Here is an 18,206-nt window from a genome sequence, read left to right as displayed (position 1 = left end):
GGGTATTAAACCCTTCCCACACACACACATGAGTCCATTTCAGGGTTTTACCGCGCCCCAGATCGCGTTGCTTTTGATATTTGTCATGTGAGGCTCAGAGACGTTTGTTCAGTTGACTTCATCATCATCTGGTAATAAATTACTCACATTTAACACGTACTATAAACTAAAATTAACTTTTACAAACGCCAAACACTTAATCTTAAAACGATTGAAATCCTCTTCTCTTTTGATTTCCGTTGGTAGATTATTAAATAGTCTTATGCCTCGATAAAACAATGAATTTTGCGAAGATGCCAATAAAAATGATGCAGATCGTATTTCACAAGCAAAACGTGTTCCATAGTGATGCAGGTCCGTTCCTCTTACTATCCGTTCTTGGATATATTCTGGTGCTATTCCTTTCACGATTTAAAAAGTTAAAATCAAGGTGAGGTATGTTACTCGCTGCCTAATTGATAGCCATTGTAGAGCACTTAGCATGTTTTGGACAGGCGTCCTTCGATGGCATCTAAGGATCAACCTCATGATTTTGTTCTGAAGCCTTTGTAGCTGAGCCATTTGCTGATCATTTGCGAAACATATTAAAGACGGACAGAGGTCAAAATGCGGGATGATTATGATTGCTTGATACAAATAAATTAGACTCCACCGTGACAAATCTTAACTTCAATAGAAACATGATTTTATTTTAAAAAATTGAACAAACGATTTGTTTGCTTGGTCAATAAATATATTTATGTTACCCATGCAAAATTTTGGAACTTATTTGTTTTAGATAGTCTTTTTGACAATAGAAATTTTAAACACATCAAAAACTGAAATAAACAAGTGAAACTTTTTTACGTTAGATTATAATTCTGCACGCAAATATCAATTCCTAAAATTTATTGACTTTCGTACTTCCGATTTTTTGAAAACAATTCAAAACATTGTTGTGCTTCCTTCCAGGATATTATCAACGAATTCGTGGGGGCTGTTGTTGTATTAGTGAGGCAAATTTCTTTCAGAGACGGCCAATTTAAGGAACTCATAAAGGGCCACAATTCGGAACGGGGGCAACAATAATGAGCATTTCAATTATTAGTTTTATCAGATTTATCTCAAATAATCCACAGCTTTAAAGCAAGGACATATTTTTACTGCATTTCAGGCTAGTATTCAATCAGATTTGTCGAAGGACTTTTGAAGGTACATATTTCAGGAAGACTACAATCGTGGGAAATATAGTCAACCATGCCTTAGGGGGCCAAGTACGGGTACATATCTAGTTTTTAACGAAATTAAGAAGCATAATTTTTTTTGCATAAACGCGGTTATTTTAAAACGTCTCTAATAAAAAAATTAAACCCGCGCTTGTTGAACACTTAAGTTGAGAATAAACAAACTATCATAAACATGAAATCATTAGCGATTTGTTTTAAAGAATATTTGTGAATCATAAAAAAGGTAGTTATCAGTGATTTGAGTAAAAATCTTGCAAAAAGATTACGTTCTTCTATTTCAAAATTTTATAAAGAAACGTGCCAATAGCTTCTATTACCTGCTAGCATTATGTTCTAAAAAAATAAATATCCATGGAATAACTGCAAAGAGATTCGAAGAATCTGTAAACACGTAAACAAATTCATAACACTTTAATGTAAAATAAATTTCTTATAATTTTTTTCTAAATAAACTGTCCAAATCAAACTCCGTGTTCACATAAAATCTCACAAAAGAGACTTTCAACAAAAATACAAAATTAAAAAAAAATCAAATATATATATATATCAGAACAAGGTCCCATGCAAAATTTGTGCCAGATTATTTTACGGAAGGGGATCGCGTAACAAACCTGATGTTTATATGGCATTATGTGGATTTGGTTCTGCATGTTTTTCAGCAATAAATTTGGCCCTTGTCGTCTGATTTTTCATTTAATTTGAGTGTTTTTGAGTTTTAACTACGACAACATTCCATCTGAAAAACGCATTCCGATAAGAGTTATCATATAACAGTTATAAACCTTCATAAACTGTTATATTAACGTCGATTAACGATCATGTATTTTTCGTATTCAGAAGTTTATTTTTTAAACTCAATGTCTTTTTATACCATAACCCTTATCAAAATGGGACATTGGGATGAATTATTTGTCATTATTAAAGCTTCGTGAATAACTTTAATGAAAATAAATTGGCCAATATAGCCAAAAAGTTTGGATAACATTCCTCTATCAGGTTTGATCAGCTGAATCGTGTAAGGTAATACAACTTTTTTTCAGCTTAGTTTTTAGGTAGCTGAACGAACTTTAAAGTTGACAAAAAGTTCGTATGAATTGCTAAACAACTTCTAACCAGCTTTTAAAAGCACTTTTATTAGCAGTACAAAAAATCGACCACCTTCTCAAGTCCGCTAATTTAATTCAAATCAATCAACCATATTTGTTACTAACTCGCATTTAAATAACATGTTCTTACCAAGGCTTCAACCTGAGCTTGAAAATCGAGCTTGCTGCTCTATATGAAAATCATGAGTACGCAACGATTTGCTTGTTGTGATGATTTTCTATCAAAAGACTTTCTAGTTCGTGATTTTTACTCCATTCCCATTTTAAAGGTGTTAAAAGTTCATCCGGAACTAAATGTGTACTTCACATTGGCGTTTCCCAAGTAACGACGTGTTTGTTTATGCAAACATGAGTTGAAGTACGAAACAAGTAGAATTAAGCCTTTAAATCTACTTCAAAGTTCCTAAATTGTTGCTTTCGAACGCCCGATTTGGGCACACTAGTGTCCGTTAACAAACTTTTAATAGGCTTTTGAAATTATCATTAACATTTCCTTTCATTTGCAATTAAAAATTTAAAAAAAAATTAGAAACACATTTCAACGCTTTAATGAATAAGTTTTCCCTAGTAGGTATTAGTTTTTTTTCTAAATACAGTAAGGTTTTCTTTTACACGAACCGCGTAAAAAACCGATAATCGTACCGCGTAAAAAGCCGTGTCAAAAACCATGTAAAAAACATGTAAAAAACTACGTAAAAAAACCTTGGTGTAATATTCACATGATCGCACTGATAAAATTCGAATAAATTGATGTGTGCAGTGTTGCAAAACTTACCTGCTTATATGGGCTTTTAAATTCAATGCCCTTTATTTTTTGGGAATGAATCGTTCGATTTAATCACCAAATCACATTATTTGTTGAGTTTCAAGCATTTTTAGTAAATTAAGCATTAGTTTTAAGATTAAACTTCGATTTATTTCATGTAACTGACCATAAATTTCGGGACGTCACAACGCTTTGCAAAACCGTGATAAATGGAAGTTTATTTTTTTCTATATGCGATAAGAACTGTAAAATTTACATACAATATACCAAAAAAATGATTTTTAAACGTTGTGACGTCATGCTGAAATGGGTCATATATAGAAATGGAAGGCACGCGCACTGTTTTTTCGACTTTGATAACTTTTTATTCTGTTGATATTTTTTGAAAAAAAATTCTGCGCAAGATACATCAATTATCACGCTATTTTTCGTTAAAATTTGAGCTTACTTTAGTATGTGTGGCTTGAGATAAAATTATTCTACGAAAATCAGATTTTTTGGAGTTTTGCAATTCAAACTGTAATATTTAAGAAACGACACAACGGTTTTGCAGAGTATTTCGTGAAATAGAAAAATACCGCATATTATTTAAAATTTACAGAGTGATTGTTAAAATGTAGAACTATTCTATATTTCAACCACCATTTCCCAAAATTTCAAAAAAAAGGCGTTGTGTAGTTTCTAAGATAACTGCAAATTGAATGGCAAAAGTCCAAAAAGTTCAAGTTTCGAAGAAATACTTTATCACAGGCCACATGTACTTACGAAAGCTCAAAATTTGTTAAATTGTAGGTGTCCTAGATGATCTATCTTCGTAGAAAATTTCAAATCATATCATTCAAGTCCAAAATTATGAATTCAAAGTCGAAATGACTGTGCGCATGCTTCCCATTTCTAAACAATAATGAACGGCACTCTATATTCAACTTTGCAAGTTTAAATGTTTGAAAATGGTTAAAATTCAGCGATATTTGTTATTGTTTAACTTAAAATTAAAGATTATCTGAAAATGCTTTTAAAGCATACTTATGTGACAACAAAGGTAAAACATAAGTGATTACTTAAAGTATTTGATTATGTTTTTAATTGAAAAGTTATCGTCGTCAATCAAGACGTTTAAAAATTCTGAAACCATTAATTTCAATTCAAAAATATATTAAATAGTAATTATAATGAAATTTCAGAATATTTCTAATGTAAATTTTAAAAAGTAAGCGAAAAAGTGATCATAGTTCGAATAATGGCAAGGGAGTTTTGGGTATTTTGGGTTTCAATTTACTTATTTTTTATTTTGTATGTTATAAACGATAACATGAATATGACATATGAAGGCCTCGGAACCAAGAGGTTATATGATGATGATTTTGAGATAGATATTTCAAGTTTTCGAAATTCAATTTCGCTTTTTTTACGTTCGAACGAAAAATATAAATTTAAAAAAAAAATCCCAAAATCACAATAACTTAAGAGCTTGTTTTCTCGAAATAAGCTTTTATTAATTTTATACCCTTCGGTTCCAATATTATTTTTTATGTTTCTTTTGACAATAATAGGTACATATTTTTCATAGATGCATTTCTCCAAGTTTTGGCTGTTTAAAAATATGTTTAAAATTCTTTGTTCTCTGTCCAAAAATTGAAAAAAAAATCTCCTATTTTTGACTGATATAAAATTGGTACCAGACCGAAAGCCTGGTCGTTTTTCATGTTTTCTCTTATTATAGACGATGCCGTATAAAAGATAAGTCCATAAACAGTCAAATCTGTCCCTCACTTAAAGGATATAGTAGATACAAGTATATCTTTGAAAGACTAATGAATGCTTCTTAAGTTACGATGCCGATAACGTATTCATTTGCACCACTCACTAAATGTTGCACTGAACCGAACAAAATGAAGAAAATCGATTGTTGCACTAACCTATCGTTAGTGTGCGTGAAATCAGTGGTTCGAACTGTAAACATCAAGCACTTTCAAAAATGCATTACAACTGAGATTTGTTTTTGTTTCCATACAATTTGTTATCATCGAGAAGCACGACCTGTCAAAATTCACGATAGTATTGGTGAGGGCACAAGCAACACTGAAAATATTCAGAGGTGTGAAATTGAGTGCATAAACGAACACAAGACGGCAAAAAGTGCACAACTGGTAGTGCACTGGTACAAAACTGAACCAAAACGAATACGGTACAAGTACAAATTGATCGGTTCACTCCTGGATATATGCGTCACCATTGACATTTTTTGATTCTAAGCATGGCATGACACATTAGACTGAGTCGATTTGGGGTCATTTTTGAATTTCTCAAACCCTGGGGTCTTAAAAGCTTCGTCTTGGTCCAAATCTTCCTGATTTTTTGTAGAATTTTTAAGTAACGTTTACATGAATAAATTTCAACTTTTAGGTTTTAATGGGAAAATTGAATATTTTGTACCGAAAAAACAACATCATTTTTATTTCTTTTATGGAACCGAGCCAGCTAATGTTTTGTGTGCCAATTTATAAAATTCCTAAAGGAAATTTTTCGCTGAAAAACTTTGTCGAAGGTCTGAACCTCGTATCATATTAGACAAAAAAGTTATTAGGTGTTGAATGGGGATATGTCTTTTCGCATTGATAAAAAATAAATTCAATTGACATCCCTGCAGGGTGCTTAGAGAGGTATTGCATGACTACTTTTTATGCAATACTTCGTGAGGCTCCAGCAGTGATTTCAATTGAATTTATTGTTTATTAATGCGAACAGAGGTATCTGTTAAACAGCTAATAACTTTTTTGTCTAATAAGATACGAAGTTGAGATCTTGGACTAAGTTGTTCTGCAGAAAATTTCCAAACAAAATCATCGCCTAAGACAATGCATATAAATTATATCTACATCGTACGGTTTCTAATTTTGTTTGTTTATGAAGAAAAAGTGTTCTCCGTGCCAGTGGATAATAAACGTTAACGCTATAAGCCTGGCTTGCTTGGAGAAAAGTTTTCTCATAAAGGTAACTCCATTATCCTATTTGGCTCGTTAATAAATGTTAATTAGCAAGGATTTACATAAATAATGCTTTAAAAAAATTCAAGAATCTAAATGTTTCCCTCTCCACCTAAAAACCTTGTGTGAATCCCGGCGGTGCAAAACATTCCACTGTTAACTAAATCATCAATGGTCTAAAAAATCAATACAAAACATAATGGAATTCAGTCGGAATTCTAAAAGTTCTGACCCGAAAATTAATCTGTCCAAAACATGAGTTCCCCGGGCTCGAATCATCGATAGCTGATACAGAATCCCCGGTCCCCATAAAATGGTCAGCTAGCCGTAAATTACCCCATTAAAACTTTGTGTCTATATGTTTGCTCTAGCAGCAGCAATACCCGAAAAACGGCACCAAGCTATGGAATTGCTGCAGGAAGTGTGATTTTTACGACCAAACGATGCTGAGCTGCTCGAGACTCTACAAATGGTTTTGCCAGGAATTTTGATAACCAACTATGTTATGGGTTCGTCGTGGACAGAACACGCTGTCAGAATGATAAAAAACTCGATTCCAATTTTATTTTCGAAGGAATAAAAAGAGTACTGTCATTTTTATGAGGTGATTTTTCTTGGTCATCATAGTTGCAAAGTAGGTAGAGACGACTTTTTTGAAGACATACACCGTCTTTGACGATTAGGTTTTACAGATGAATAAATGACGTGGACAACTTAAGAATTTTTTAAAACCCAGTACCGAGATGGTAATCGAATCCATGCCACCAGTGGACCAGCGATTACCGTCTTACCACGCTAACCACTTAATGACAACCGAGACATGCAACATTTTAATTTAAATTTAGTATATTGAGTGATCATAAACAAAAGCTCTCATTTTTTTGTGAAGTGTTGTTATTGTTTTTTTTATCTGTAGCAACCTACTAAAAATTAACTTATTTAAAACAAACATTTTTCTTGGACTTTCTTGGACTTAAACTCAACAATTTCTCAATCTACAAGAAAACTAAATTTAAGCTATTTTGTTTTTTCGAGGATAATAAAGAAAAAAGTTAATGTTTATGACGTGTAACAATCTGCAGTACAAGTCATCAAAAAGTTTTTTCAAAGGCATTGACACTAAGACATCCGAGTTCGGCATGATGTTATCTTCTCCAGCGCGCCGGTCCGGTTCAAAGCACTTGGGACATAACTTTTCGTGCAATATATCAGTATAGGAAGGTATGAGGGAACAAAATTAGACGCTCGACTGGATCGGTGCTGAACCGAATCGAAAACCAATCGAGCTTCTGGTGTGATGGAGACATCATTTGACGCTTTTGTTACGTGTTTATTATTTATGACCCCGTGCTTTTATTTGTCCCGATCGTGCTTCCGGCGAGGAGGAAATTTCGTTATTGCATTGTCGCTCGCTTCAGCGAAATCGAGAAAACGGGGAACCGGAATATTGATTGGAATCCAATGTCGATGTCAATCAATTTTCCGCCACCTGACTTTGAATGTTCTAATTTGGCACACAAATCACAAAGACCGACACCATCAATAGTGTCACCTAGAAACACGAACAAAAAATCTAATGAAACAAACTCGATACTTACAAGATCCGAAACAAACCGCAAATAGATCGTAGTACAGTGTGTTGAAGCACAAATCTGTGACGCACATTTTCTTGGTTTTCTCGTAGGAGAATTTCCACAACGGCAGCAATGTGCCCTCCTCCTCACGGAATTCATCCGAGGGGTCCTCCCAGTAGCGATAGTCCTGGGCAATCTCGTCGTAGATGTTTTGGTTGACCATCCGTTCGATGATTTGGGCCGCCTGCAGATACCGTTTGTTGAACTCTTCGGCCTGTTTGGCTTTGTCGTCCTTGCGAGATCGTTCGTCTCGCTTGTGCATCGTTGGTTTCTTCTCCTTCTCGCGTTCCTTCTCTCGCAGAACCTGCTGATAATCTTCGGCGTACGAATCATAGATTACCCACTGGAGCACGCTGGCACCGAAAGTGGAACGCGGGGGAGGAATCGTTTGAGTGTCGACAGACTGTGAAAATGGGAAATGGGTTCATTAAATATTTCTTCTAGTGAGGCAAAATTAAACTCGAGAACGTTTCCAACGATATCCTTTTAACACCTTGGCAATATTGCTTTAACATGATTTTGTAAATGATAAGCACGTTTTTCAATTATTTTCAAATACTTTTGCTTGTTTGGATTGGAGGAATGTTTGGTTTGTAGAGTTTATGGTTTATTTGGTTTATTTTTTGTTTTGTTTTGGATTATTTAGTGTTTGAAGAACCTCACACAGTACGTCTCGGCCGAAACCAATTCGGGCCCAAAATTTCACACATTCAAAGCTACAGGATAGTGACTAAAAAAAATTCAACAAAAAAATATCGGTCTTTTGGAAAATAAAAACTTCCTTCCTTTTAAAAAATAAAAATAAATACATTCAGAATACAAGGTAGAGAGTTCGGTAATCATTTTTCCGAATTACTAACATGTGGAGTTCTTTATTCTGTCCGATAATGTTTTTATGGCCGAGAAGTGACAGGTCAATAAGATCATCTGTCAGCTTGATTTTATTACCGAACAACCCAGTAGTGTTTAACGAAAGGCCTGTGTTTATTACCGAAAAACCGATGGATATTAACCGAAGAACTATAGAAGCTCAAAACTTTATACCGAACAACCGGTAAAGTTTACCGAAATACCTAAAATTTTTACCGATTTAGATACGTGTAGTAATTACCGAAATATTTGTTACTTTAACCGAAACATCATGACCTTTTTACCGGAATACTATAAAAGTTCGTTAAAAATTTACAGAATAACCAGTAGATTTTACCGAAATTTCTGTAATAACACTAGTTAACAAAATTGAAAAAAAAATTAAGTTTAAAAAAAAATTTCAGTAGAACAGCTTTTGAGTTATATTCCAATTATGTCTTTCAAAAAAAAATAAAAAAAGTATTTTTACTTAGATTAAAATATCTCGGACTGCATAACATTAATTTGAAATCTCTTTTTTACATATTAAAGGTGAATAAATTTTCTATTGATAACTTGAACTTAATTTTTTGAGCGCCGATGTGGTCTAGCGGATAGGCTGGCACGTGTCTTGTTTTGGTATGCCAGGCGTACTGGGTTCAATTCCCGGTATCGGCAAGAAAATTTTGGGTTCGAATCCCATAAGTGGTCGACAGATAAGATGTGTTTTCTCTTATAACTGACTATATAGTAAGAATGTTCATTCAGTTGCCAGCTGGCCAGGTATATACACGAGTGCGGAATACCTGCCGTAGATTAATGACACTGAAAATATGTTGAATTTCATACGGTTACGAAACTGATTGTCTGTTCTCCAAGTAAGACTCACAAATACACAAAACACATTTATTACATGACAGTTCACACGAAGCCATGGTGTCGGGTAGGTTCCGATTTACATTGAAGATTAGCCGAACTCCTGATCTAATGAATGCAATTCAGTGATTACGTTGGCGAAACTGCGGTGAATCCGTGCACCCATGGTGGATTGTCCATAATTTGAACTTAAATTTTGTTTCAGCGGAAGTTTTAGACTCAATGATAATATTTAAAAAAAAATTATTTTTCTATTGGCCTTAAATGTCAACTTAAAACAATGATTTTAAGTAGTTTTTTTTTATCGAAATCGGTTGAAAATTTTAAAAGTGTTGGTTACTTCACCATAATAGTAGTTTTTGCATTTTTGAATAATTTTACGAACCGCAATGTACTAATCATAGTACACGAAGTATTGAACATGGAAAATCTCACTCGCTTCAATTCAGAATTATTTATCAGCTTACCAGAAGGTCGCATGCCATATTTCAGAAAGGTCTGATCATAGGAAGGGGTAACTTGAGTCTCAAACGTGAATTTTATTCTAAGGTATTATGCTCGGAAGGAACAAAAATACTGGTTTTTCATTAATAACCTTTTTCATCACAATCCGATTGTTTTTTACGATTAATTTTATTAAAGCCTAAGTTAATACAACTATTTCATCCGAAAACTGCAAAACGATTGGACTTGAAGCAAAAAAGTTATTGCGGATCAAAGGCCGCAAATTTTGTCTAACACGCAATAAGTACTTTTTACGCACTGCGTTTTATACGAGAATTTTCGGCCAAAATGCAACTTTAAAATAAAATTCACGTTTGAGACTCAAGTTACCCCTCCCATGGTCAGACCTGTCAGAAATTTGGTATGTTACCTTCTGGTAAGCTGATAAATAGCTGATAAGGAAACCATAACTTCTTTAATTTTCAACCGATTACGATAAATAACTACTTGAAATCTTTGTTTTGAGTTGACATTCAAGAACAATAGAAAATCAGATTTTTTAAATGTTACCATCGAGTCTCAAACTTCCGCTGAAACAAAATTTTCTCTAAAATAATGCGTTTTCTATAATTTTTTCTATCATAAAGTAACGAATATCAACAATACAATTGATTATACGCAAAAATTAAGTTCAAATTATCGATAGAAAAATTATTCACTTTTAATATGCGAAAATGTGATCTCCAATTATTGTTATGCAGTACGAGATATTTTAATCTAAATATAAGTACTTTTTTTTTATTTTTTCAAATTTTTTAAATTGGAGCATAACTCAAAAACTGATCTAGGTACTGAAATTTTTTTTTATTTCATTTTTGGATTCAGCGCCCGATTTCACATTTAAAATGACCTTCAGTTTACTTAGTTCAAAAATGCTGTAAACTAGTGTAATTATCGAAATACCTCCAAATATAACCAAATCGGTTTATATCACCGAGGTACCGAGTAAAAAGTACCCTTAATATTGAAACAATTCGATCATTTTTACCGAAAAAACGGTTAGTTTTACCATAAAACTAATGATTTTTACCGAAAGTTAAATAATTTTTACCGAAAGCTCGGTAATTTTACCGATAAATCGGTGATTTTTCATAAATATGCGTAATTGTTACAAAAAATACAGTTATATTTACGAAAACTGTATTTTTATAATTGTTACCGGAAACGTTCAGTGGTTTCAGCCTAAGATGCAGATGCGAGAATCAAATCATCTAACGAAATAGGGTTGTCATTAGCTTAAATTACCCAATGTTCCGCAGTTTTTGGTAATTACTGTAAATGTAACTTAATTCATCAGCCTTATCGCAGAAAAGTGATGTCCTTTAAGTAAGACGATCTTACGATTATGAAATTTTATAAACAAATAGGATATAAGAAGAAGCTAGTGAAAATATGCGCATAGTGCTTATTGGAATTATTATCATCACACATTCTTCTGGCCCGGAAAAAATTTAAGTATTCGTTAAAATCAAGACTATGATGTCAATATTCGAAAATATTAAAATTTACGTTGATTATATTGATGTTTCTTTTCGTTGTTTATTCTCAACATTCTACGCAAAAGCGTTACAAATACACAATCACAATCTTTTATTTCATCTAACCTCCTTTCCATCTATAAAAATCCATAATTTTTAAATGTCCTTACTAAAAAGGACATCACTTTCCACCGATATGGCCGATAAATAAAAGTAACATATGGGGATTTTTTTTTAATTATCTGACAATTTGCGCCGGGGGTCTTCAGATTTTCCCTAAAATTGAAAATTTGGTTCATTTTTGCGACTTAAAAACACCTGCATTTTTTCAGATTTCTAACATTTTTATTTTTTGAGTTAGCTTCGGTTAGATTTTTTTGTAAATAAAAAATAACCATTTTTCAAAGCTACATAACTCTGTTGTTTCTCAACGGAAATTATAAAATAGCACATCAAAATGCATTGAAATTTTACCAGCTTTCCAAATAGAATAGTTGAAAAAAATTAAATAATGACCTTCAACATGAAAAGTTGTAAATAAACTTTAAATGGCGTCTAAAAGTACCGTCTGCACCACCGAATATTTTGCAAAAAATACCATTGTATAGCTCAATTCATGATGCAACTTTCATCTGAAGACACCAAAGTGGGCCATTAACACCTTGAAGAGTTATGAAAGAAATAATGACAATAAATCTCTTTTTTTTGCATCGAAAACAAACAATGGCGGAACAACTGCACTCACATATGGAGATAGCAAGCACTTCTAACAACATGGAAACAAAAGAACTTACCAAAGCAGGTAAAAACACTACTTTTTCGTGCTTTGTAGAGTGATTGCAGCAAAACTGACTTTAAATTTTAACCAAAATTCAGAGTATCGCATTGTTTAAGTGATATAACTAATAATGGGAATGTTGCTTTTACAACCTGGTCAAATACTATATAACTTATTAATTTTTCGATTAAAGATCATTGTGAAGCATAATCAATGCCAATAGTAGAAGGTTCAGTACCTGTGTTTGGGATCACAAAAATGTGATTAAAAAATGAAATATAGACGTGCTTTACATAGTTTTTATATCGTGAGCTAAGCACTGGACACCAAAATCCTTTCCCATTGATCAAAAAAGTATGAGAAAGAGCACAAATGTTGTAGAAATAATCAAAGAGCTCAGTATGGCCAGCCCAGGCTGTAAAATGATGAAAATATGATACTTTTACCCTTTTCGTTTTCTACATTCGCCCAGTTTTGAGGTTTACCATACTAGAACGAACATAATTCGTCGTCAGTGTTTTGCTACCTCGATCGCTCACACACGAATCTTCAGTGTTCCACCGTCCATTTCAAATCAAATCTGGGGAATTACGGATGCAAAACTTAGCGCATAAACTTCTAAAAATGACAGTAAAATGTGCATAACTTGTTGTGACCTGGTGCAAAACTGGTTATAAACGAATACGTTATTAGATTTTTCGATATAACATGAAGTCAGTTAAGTTGCAACAATCTACCGCCCCTTCTTTCATAACAGTCCCATATACAAAAATAAGCAAGCGAGACAATCAGCTTTTTCTGTTTTGGAATATATTTTAAAATTGTGACCACCACTTTCAGCATAAACGAAAATCGTTTCTAGGTTGTCATAATAAATCGTTAGGCCTGAAATTTTCGAAATTGGGTTATTGGTAAGGTCGAGAGCACCATTTTTATTCATTATGGGACTGTTAATCGACCATATTTGAAACCTTTTTCGAATCTACTAGCATAACAGTCCCATACAAAATATATTTTTCTCACCAAGCTACTTTCTAAGACTTAAATTTGATCATTTTTTAACTTCTAAATGCATTTGTCTGAAAAAGAAACATACTTTTGCAAAAAAAAAATCATGAATTCCACATTGTAAGTTGAATCTTTTTACGATTTTTGATTGCATCCGATAGTTTTTCGCTCAGGAAGTCATTCCTAAGAAAGTCAGACCTGCCTTCGAAAACTAGTGTGCATCATTCGACATCAAGTGAGTTAAATAAAATGTTTAAATGATTCAAAGCAATAAACAAAAGACTATTTCGCCGAAAGAAACATTGAAAAGTAATCAAATCCGTGGTATTTCACATATGGAACTGTTATTCAGGTATATAGGACAGCCACGAATTGATATTTTTTTTCGAAATTTCTAGAACAAAACCTCTTTTTTTAGTCTTTTATGTTGGAGCCTTTTGTTGACCTAAAATGACGAAAATTCATATCGGAATGTTATGCGAGTAGGGACAGTCTGAAAAGGACGAAAAAATGGTGTTTTTTACCAACTTTGATAAGTTCTTTTGTTTCCATGTTGTTAGAAATCCTTGCTATCTCCATATGTAAGTGCAGTTGTTCGACCATTGTTTGTTTTCCATGCATAAAAAGAGATTTATTGTCATTATTTCTTTCATAACTCTTCAAGGTGTTAATGGCCCACTTTAGTGTCTTCAGATGAAAGTTGCATCATGAATCGAGCTATACAATGGTATTTTTTGCAAAATATTCGGTGGTGCAGACGGTACTTTTAGACGCCATTTAAAGTTTATTTACAACTTTTCATGTTGAAGGTCATTATTTAATTTTTTTCAACTATTCTATTTGGAAAGCTGGTAAAATTTCAATGCATTTTGATGTGCTATTTTATAATTTCCGTTGAGAAACAACAGAGTTATGTAGCTTTGGAAAATGGTGTTTTTTTATTTTCAAAAAAATCTAACCGAAGCTAACTCAAAAAATAAAAATGTTAGAAATCTGAAAAAATACATGTGTTTTTAAGTCGCAAAAATGAACCAAATTTTCAATTTTGGGGAAAATCTGAAGACCCCCGGCGCAAACCCGTCAGATAATAAAAAAAATCCCCATATGAAAAAACTTTTTTATGAAATTCTTTTTTGTTTTTTAATAAAAACTATGCTTGGACATTGAGACGTGATTCAAAGTTACGATCAAGTGAATTTATTTTTTGGTATAATGTGGAAACTAGAATATACAGAAACTGGTTTCTGAAAATACAAAAATGATGAGGTATTAGAGATAAAGACTGTTTTAGATGCGCCTACGATAAAGATATCATATCCCTATTTGGGAAAATAGGTTGAAGAGATGAAATAATGCATATATGTATTTATTATTAAAACTTCTAAAGGAAGCTCTTATTTTGTTTCTGCATAGAGAGAAGAAAGATTACCAAAGATTTGTGGATTTGAGAGATTTGAGATAAGTTATTAAATTATTACAACCCAAATGTTTTATTCCATAGAATTTATGAAATCATAGTTGACTCCGAAACTTCAGCGTCGACTTATAGTGACTATCAGGATTTGACGTTTTCAAAATATTCTATTGGAATACTGTAATTTTGCTCAAACCATTGAAAGGCGCAAAAAATAGAACCAAATTTGACATGGAAGAATAATTGGGTACGAGAAATGCCTCTATGAGTATATGGTACCCCTCATTCCTTCAATTAGGTGGATTGAAAGGGAGAGGGGGGGGGGGGTTTCCTTGACAATTTACGGAATAACTGGAGAGCTGATCGAAGAATGGGAACCAAATTTGGCATGTGAGAGTATTTGAATACGAGAAATATTTGTAAGACATTTTGAAGCTCCAATTTTTTTTCATTGAAAGAAAAAAAAAAGGAATAAGGTGGGCTTCTATACACATTTTTTGACTAACTCCAGAACAAATCGAGCAAATGAAATCAAATGTGACATCAAAGGATATTTGAGTATGAAAAATATAAAAAAAACATCCAATGGGGAGAGGGAGGGGGACGGAACTAAATTTGGCTTGGGATGATATTTCAACAAGAGAAATATTTCTTTAATCATTTGAAATCATTCTTTTCTTGCAGTAGAAGGATAGGGTTGAGAATTTAAGAAAGGAATAAGAAGGACTTTCATTAAATGAAATTGCGAAACCAGAGAATTTACCCACAATTGGACAAATTTGAAGGTTTTTGGAAAAAAAAAATCAGTTTGATTATTAAAAACTCCGACCCCCTTCCAGCAGACGAAAATATACAAGGGAAAAACCTATTAAAACTTTGAGGAAGAAAAAAAAATCCTATAGAAAAGAAAGGCTGTCCAATTTGATAAAAAAATCCCATCCAAAATTTTGATTTCATAAGATAGATGTTGTTTGAATTGATAAAATGCAACAATAAAAATAATTTACAGAACGGAAAGTATTGGAGAAAAATATTACTCTGAAATTCAATGCTTGATTTAACCATGCATTCCAAACCCAATTTCTTGTTTCTGGCTTTGATAAATTTCGGTTGTGGTATTAGCTAGAGTTTAACTTTAAGATATGAAATTTGATTTGTTATTCCGTTTTAGAATTTAAAGTTTTATTTATTTGTGTTTTTTTTTTCTTATCAATATTCATGCTCAATCAACTTTCAAGCTATTCACTTTCCAAGCTTAATGATTTAATTGAAATTCCAAATCGTTTCTTTTTTTCAAAACATTTCAATTTTTAATTTCCAATTTTCAAATTTGAAATCATCTTTTCATCTTGCACATGCAATTTGGTAAGTAAATTCCTCAAATTGTGGCTTGTCAGATTGATATTTGATTACTTTATATTACTTTATCACTAAATTAGCCAAGTTTTGGTTATTGAAAATTAAATGAATATTTGAACATTTTTGAACATTTGAAATATTTGACCCATGCAATGTTCTAAAATTAAGTCCTTTTTTTTAGAACAATATTTTTCAAGAAGTACATTAGGGTGTCCCAAAATTGCATAATGTTTGGGAATCTGGGGGCTCAACCTCCAAATGGATGATAAATATATGGAGAATAAACTTTTGTATAGGTGTTTGTTTGTAGAGGTTCCGCAAACGCGTGCTTTGAAAAAGCCCCCTTTCAAAACATTTGATTTTTAATAAATTCTGGGTTCAAAAATTTTCACAAAATTCATATATTTTATAATTCTGTCTGGGTATAAAAGCTACACGTAAGAAATGAATAATGAACCAAAATTGTTTCAAAATTGAAAATATGCAAGCTATTTTAAGGAAAAAAACTTTTTTTGGTCTAAACATTTTGTATTAAACTGATCAAAATGTGTGCCTAGTGTGAAATATTTTTGATATCAATGCCATCAAAAGGTGCGGATTTTATTGCACTTAAACATTGCTGAACAAATTATGTTGTTTGTATCATCGTGTGAAGAGCTATTCACGGTTTAATCCTTAATGAAAACCACAATTTAGGATTTTTTTAATTCAATTTATCAAATTCGTCCTAATAAATACCTACTTTAAAATCAAAACACTTGCAAAAAAAGACATGGATGGTTAAAAGGAATCGTCAGAAGGCTATATGCAAAATATGAATCTGAAAACGGAAAAGGGTAGCACTGAATCTCAAGTGTGAAAGGGATTCTGAGACATTGTGCTCTAAAGAAGCATAAAAATCTGGTTTTTCATCAATTTTCTTTTTCTTTACCAATAGATTGCTTAACTATGATCATTTAATTAAAATTTTAACTAAGACTATCATTTTATCAGAAGACTGGGACTTAACCAAGCAAATGGAACCAACTTTGGCATGGGATGATATTTCAATACCAACAATATTTTTTTTTGTTTTTTAAAATCCTTTCTTGCAGAAGGGGGAAAGGATTGAGAATGGACTTTCATTAAAAAAATTGCAAAACCAGAGAATTTATCTCACAATTGGACAAATTTGAGGGTTTTTGGAAACAAAAAAAAATCGGTAACTCTAAATTTTTGGTAACCCTTACTTTTTTTTTGCAAAGATAGAGACTCTTAAAAAGATATTTTCATCAAAACATTTCAATGCTTTAAAGTTAGTAATTTCCTTGTTAAAATAATATTTATTCAATTGTGAAGAAAACCTGTCAGTGTTGCTAGTTTCTATTCATGAAAAAAACTCTGTTTAGGGCGCTTAAACTATTTTATCGCTACTTCTACCGCCAGAAAATTTTCCAGTAAGCTTTATTTATTCAAAATTTAATTAGCATTGCATGAGACAAAATATCTGAGAAAAACCAAAAAATTTTCGCGTTTTTGCATACAAAATTTCAAATCAACACCCAGGTACCAAAGTCTCATTTAAAAATCTGCAACAGTTCTTTCGTTCGTTTTGACCAAAAAGGAATTTTTTTAGAAAACAAGGTTTTTTAAATTCGAAAAAAGTTACAAAACGACACACTCTAATATATACTCCTATATCTCATTTGAAAAAATCGAAGAAATTTACGTGTAGTGTTGCCGGTTGCGTCTTACAGTTCTTTTCACACTCTTACTCTATTAGCTGTAGGAAATATTAAAAACAAAATTTGCGTCATTTAGAAAACTAATCAAAATTCATGACCTTAAGTTGCACTAAGATCTCAAAATAAATGAACAACGAAATTTATTAGTATTGTATTATATATATTCAAATATGTTATAACGTAAAACGAATTGACGGATCGACTTGGTTCAGTAAAATTTTTACTTTTTTTCAGGGATATTATTGGAAACGCTCATTTGGGGCCATTTTCGAGAATAAGTACTAGCAACCTCAATATTGGATTTACTCACCCTCGTCGGATTGGCAATCGTAAGAGCCGCTCGTTCGCAGAAGTTAAACTGATTGGTCAGTTTCTTGTTCGGACCGGCCGCTTCCTCCTCCGGGGCCGCCTGAGCTTCCTCTTCCTGTTCCTGGGCTTCGGCATCGGCTTCGCCTTCTTCTCCTGAGAAGGGATAATTAGGATTTGAAATTGAAAAG

General features: G+C 32.6%; 1 protein-coding gene across 4 annotated transcripts in view; it reads right to left on the bottom strand.

Annotated features, from left to right (window-relative positions):
• Positions 1–18,206, bottom strand: part of LOC129749873 (dynein intermediate chain 2, ciliary) — a 97,056-nt gene that overhangs the window by 52,184 nt on the left and 26,666 nt on the right. For all 4 annotated transcript variants that reach the window (XM_055744973.1, XM_055744974.1, XM_055744975.1 and 1 more), the window contains 2 exons: positions 18,020–18,171; positions 7,684–8,122 (listed from right to left, as the gene is read on the bottom strand). In XM_055744973.1, coding sequence (XP_055600948.1) covers positions 7,684–8,122; positions 18,020–18,171 — 591 coding nt within the window. The remainder of the gene's footprint in view (positions 1–7,683; positions 8,123–18,019; positions 18,172–18,206) is intronic.

The sequence above is a fragment of the Uranotaenia lowii genome, chromosome 2 (genome assembly GCF_029784155.1).
Source record: "Uranotaenia lowii strain MFRU-FL chromosome 2, ASM2978415v1, whole genome shotgun sequence".
NCBI lineage: Eukaryota > Metazoa > Arthropoda > Insecta > Diptera > Culicidae > Uranotaenia > Uranotaenia lowii.
The sequence above is the reverse complement of the archived record's forward strand: the minus strand, read 5'-3'. Positions and strand labels throughout refer to the sequence as shown.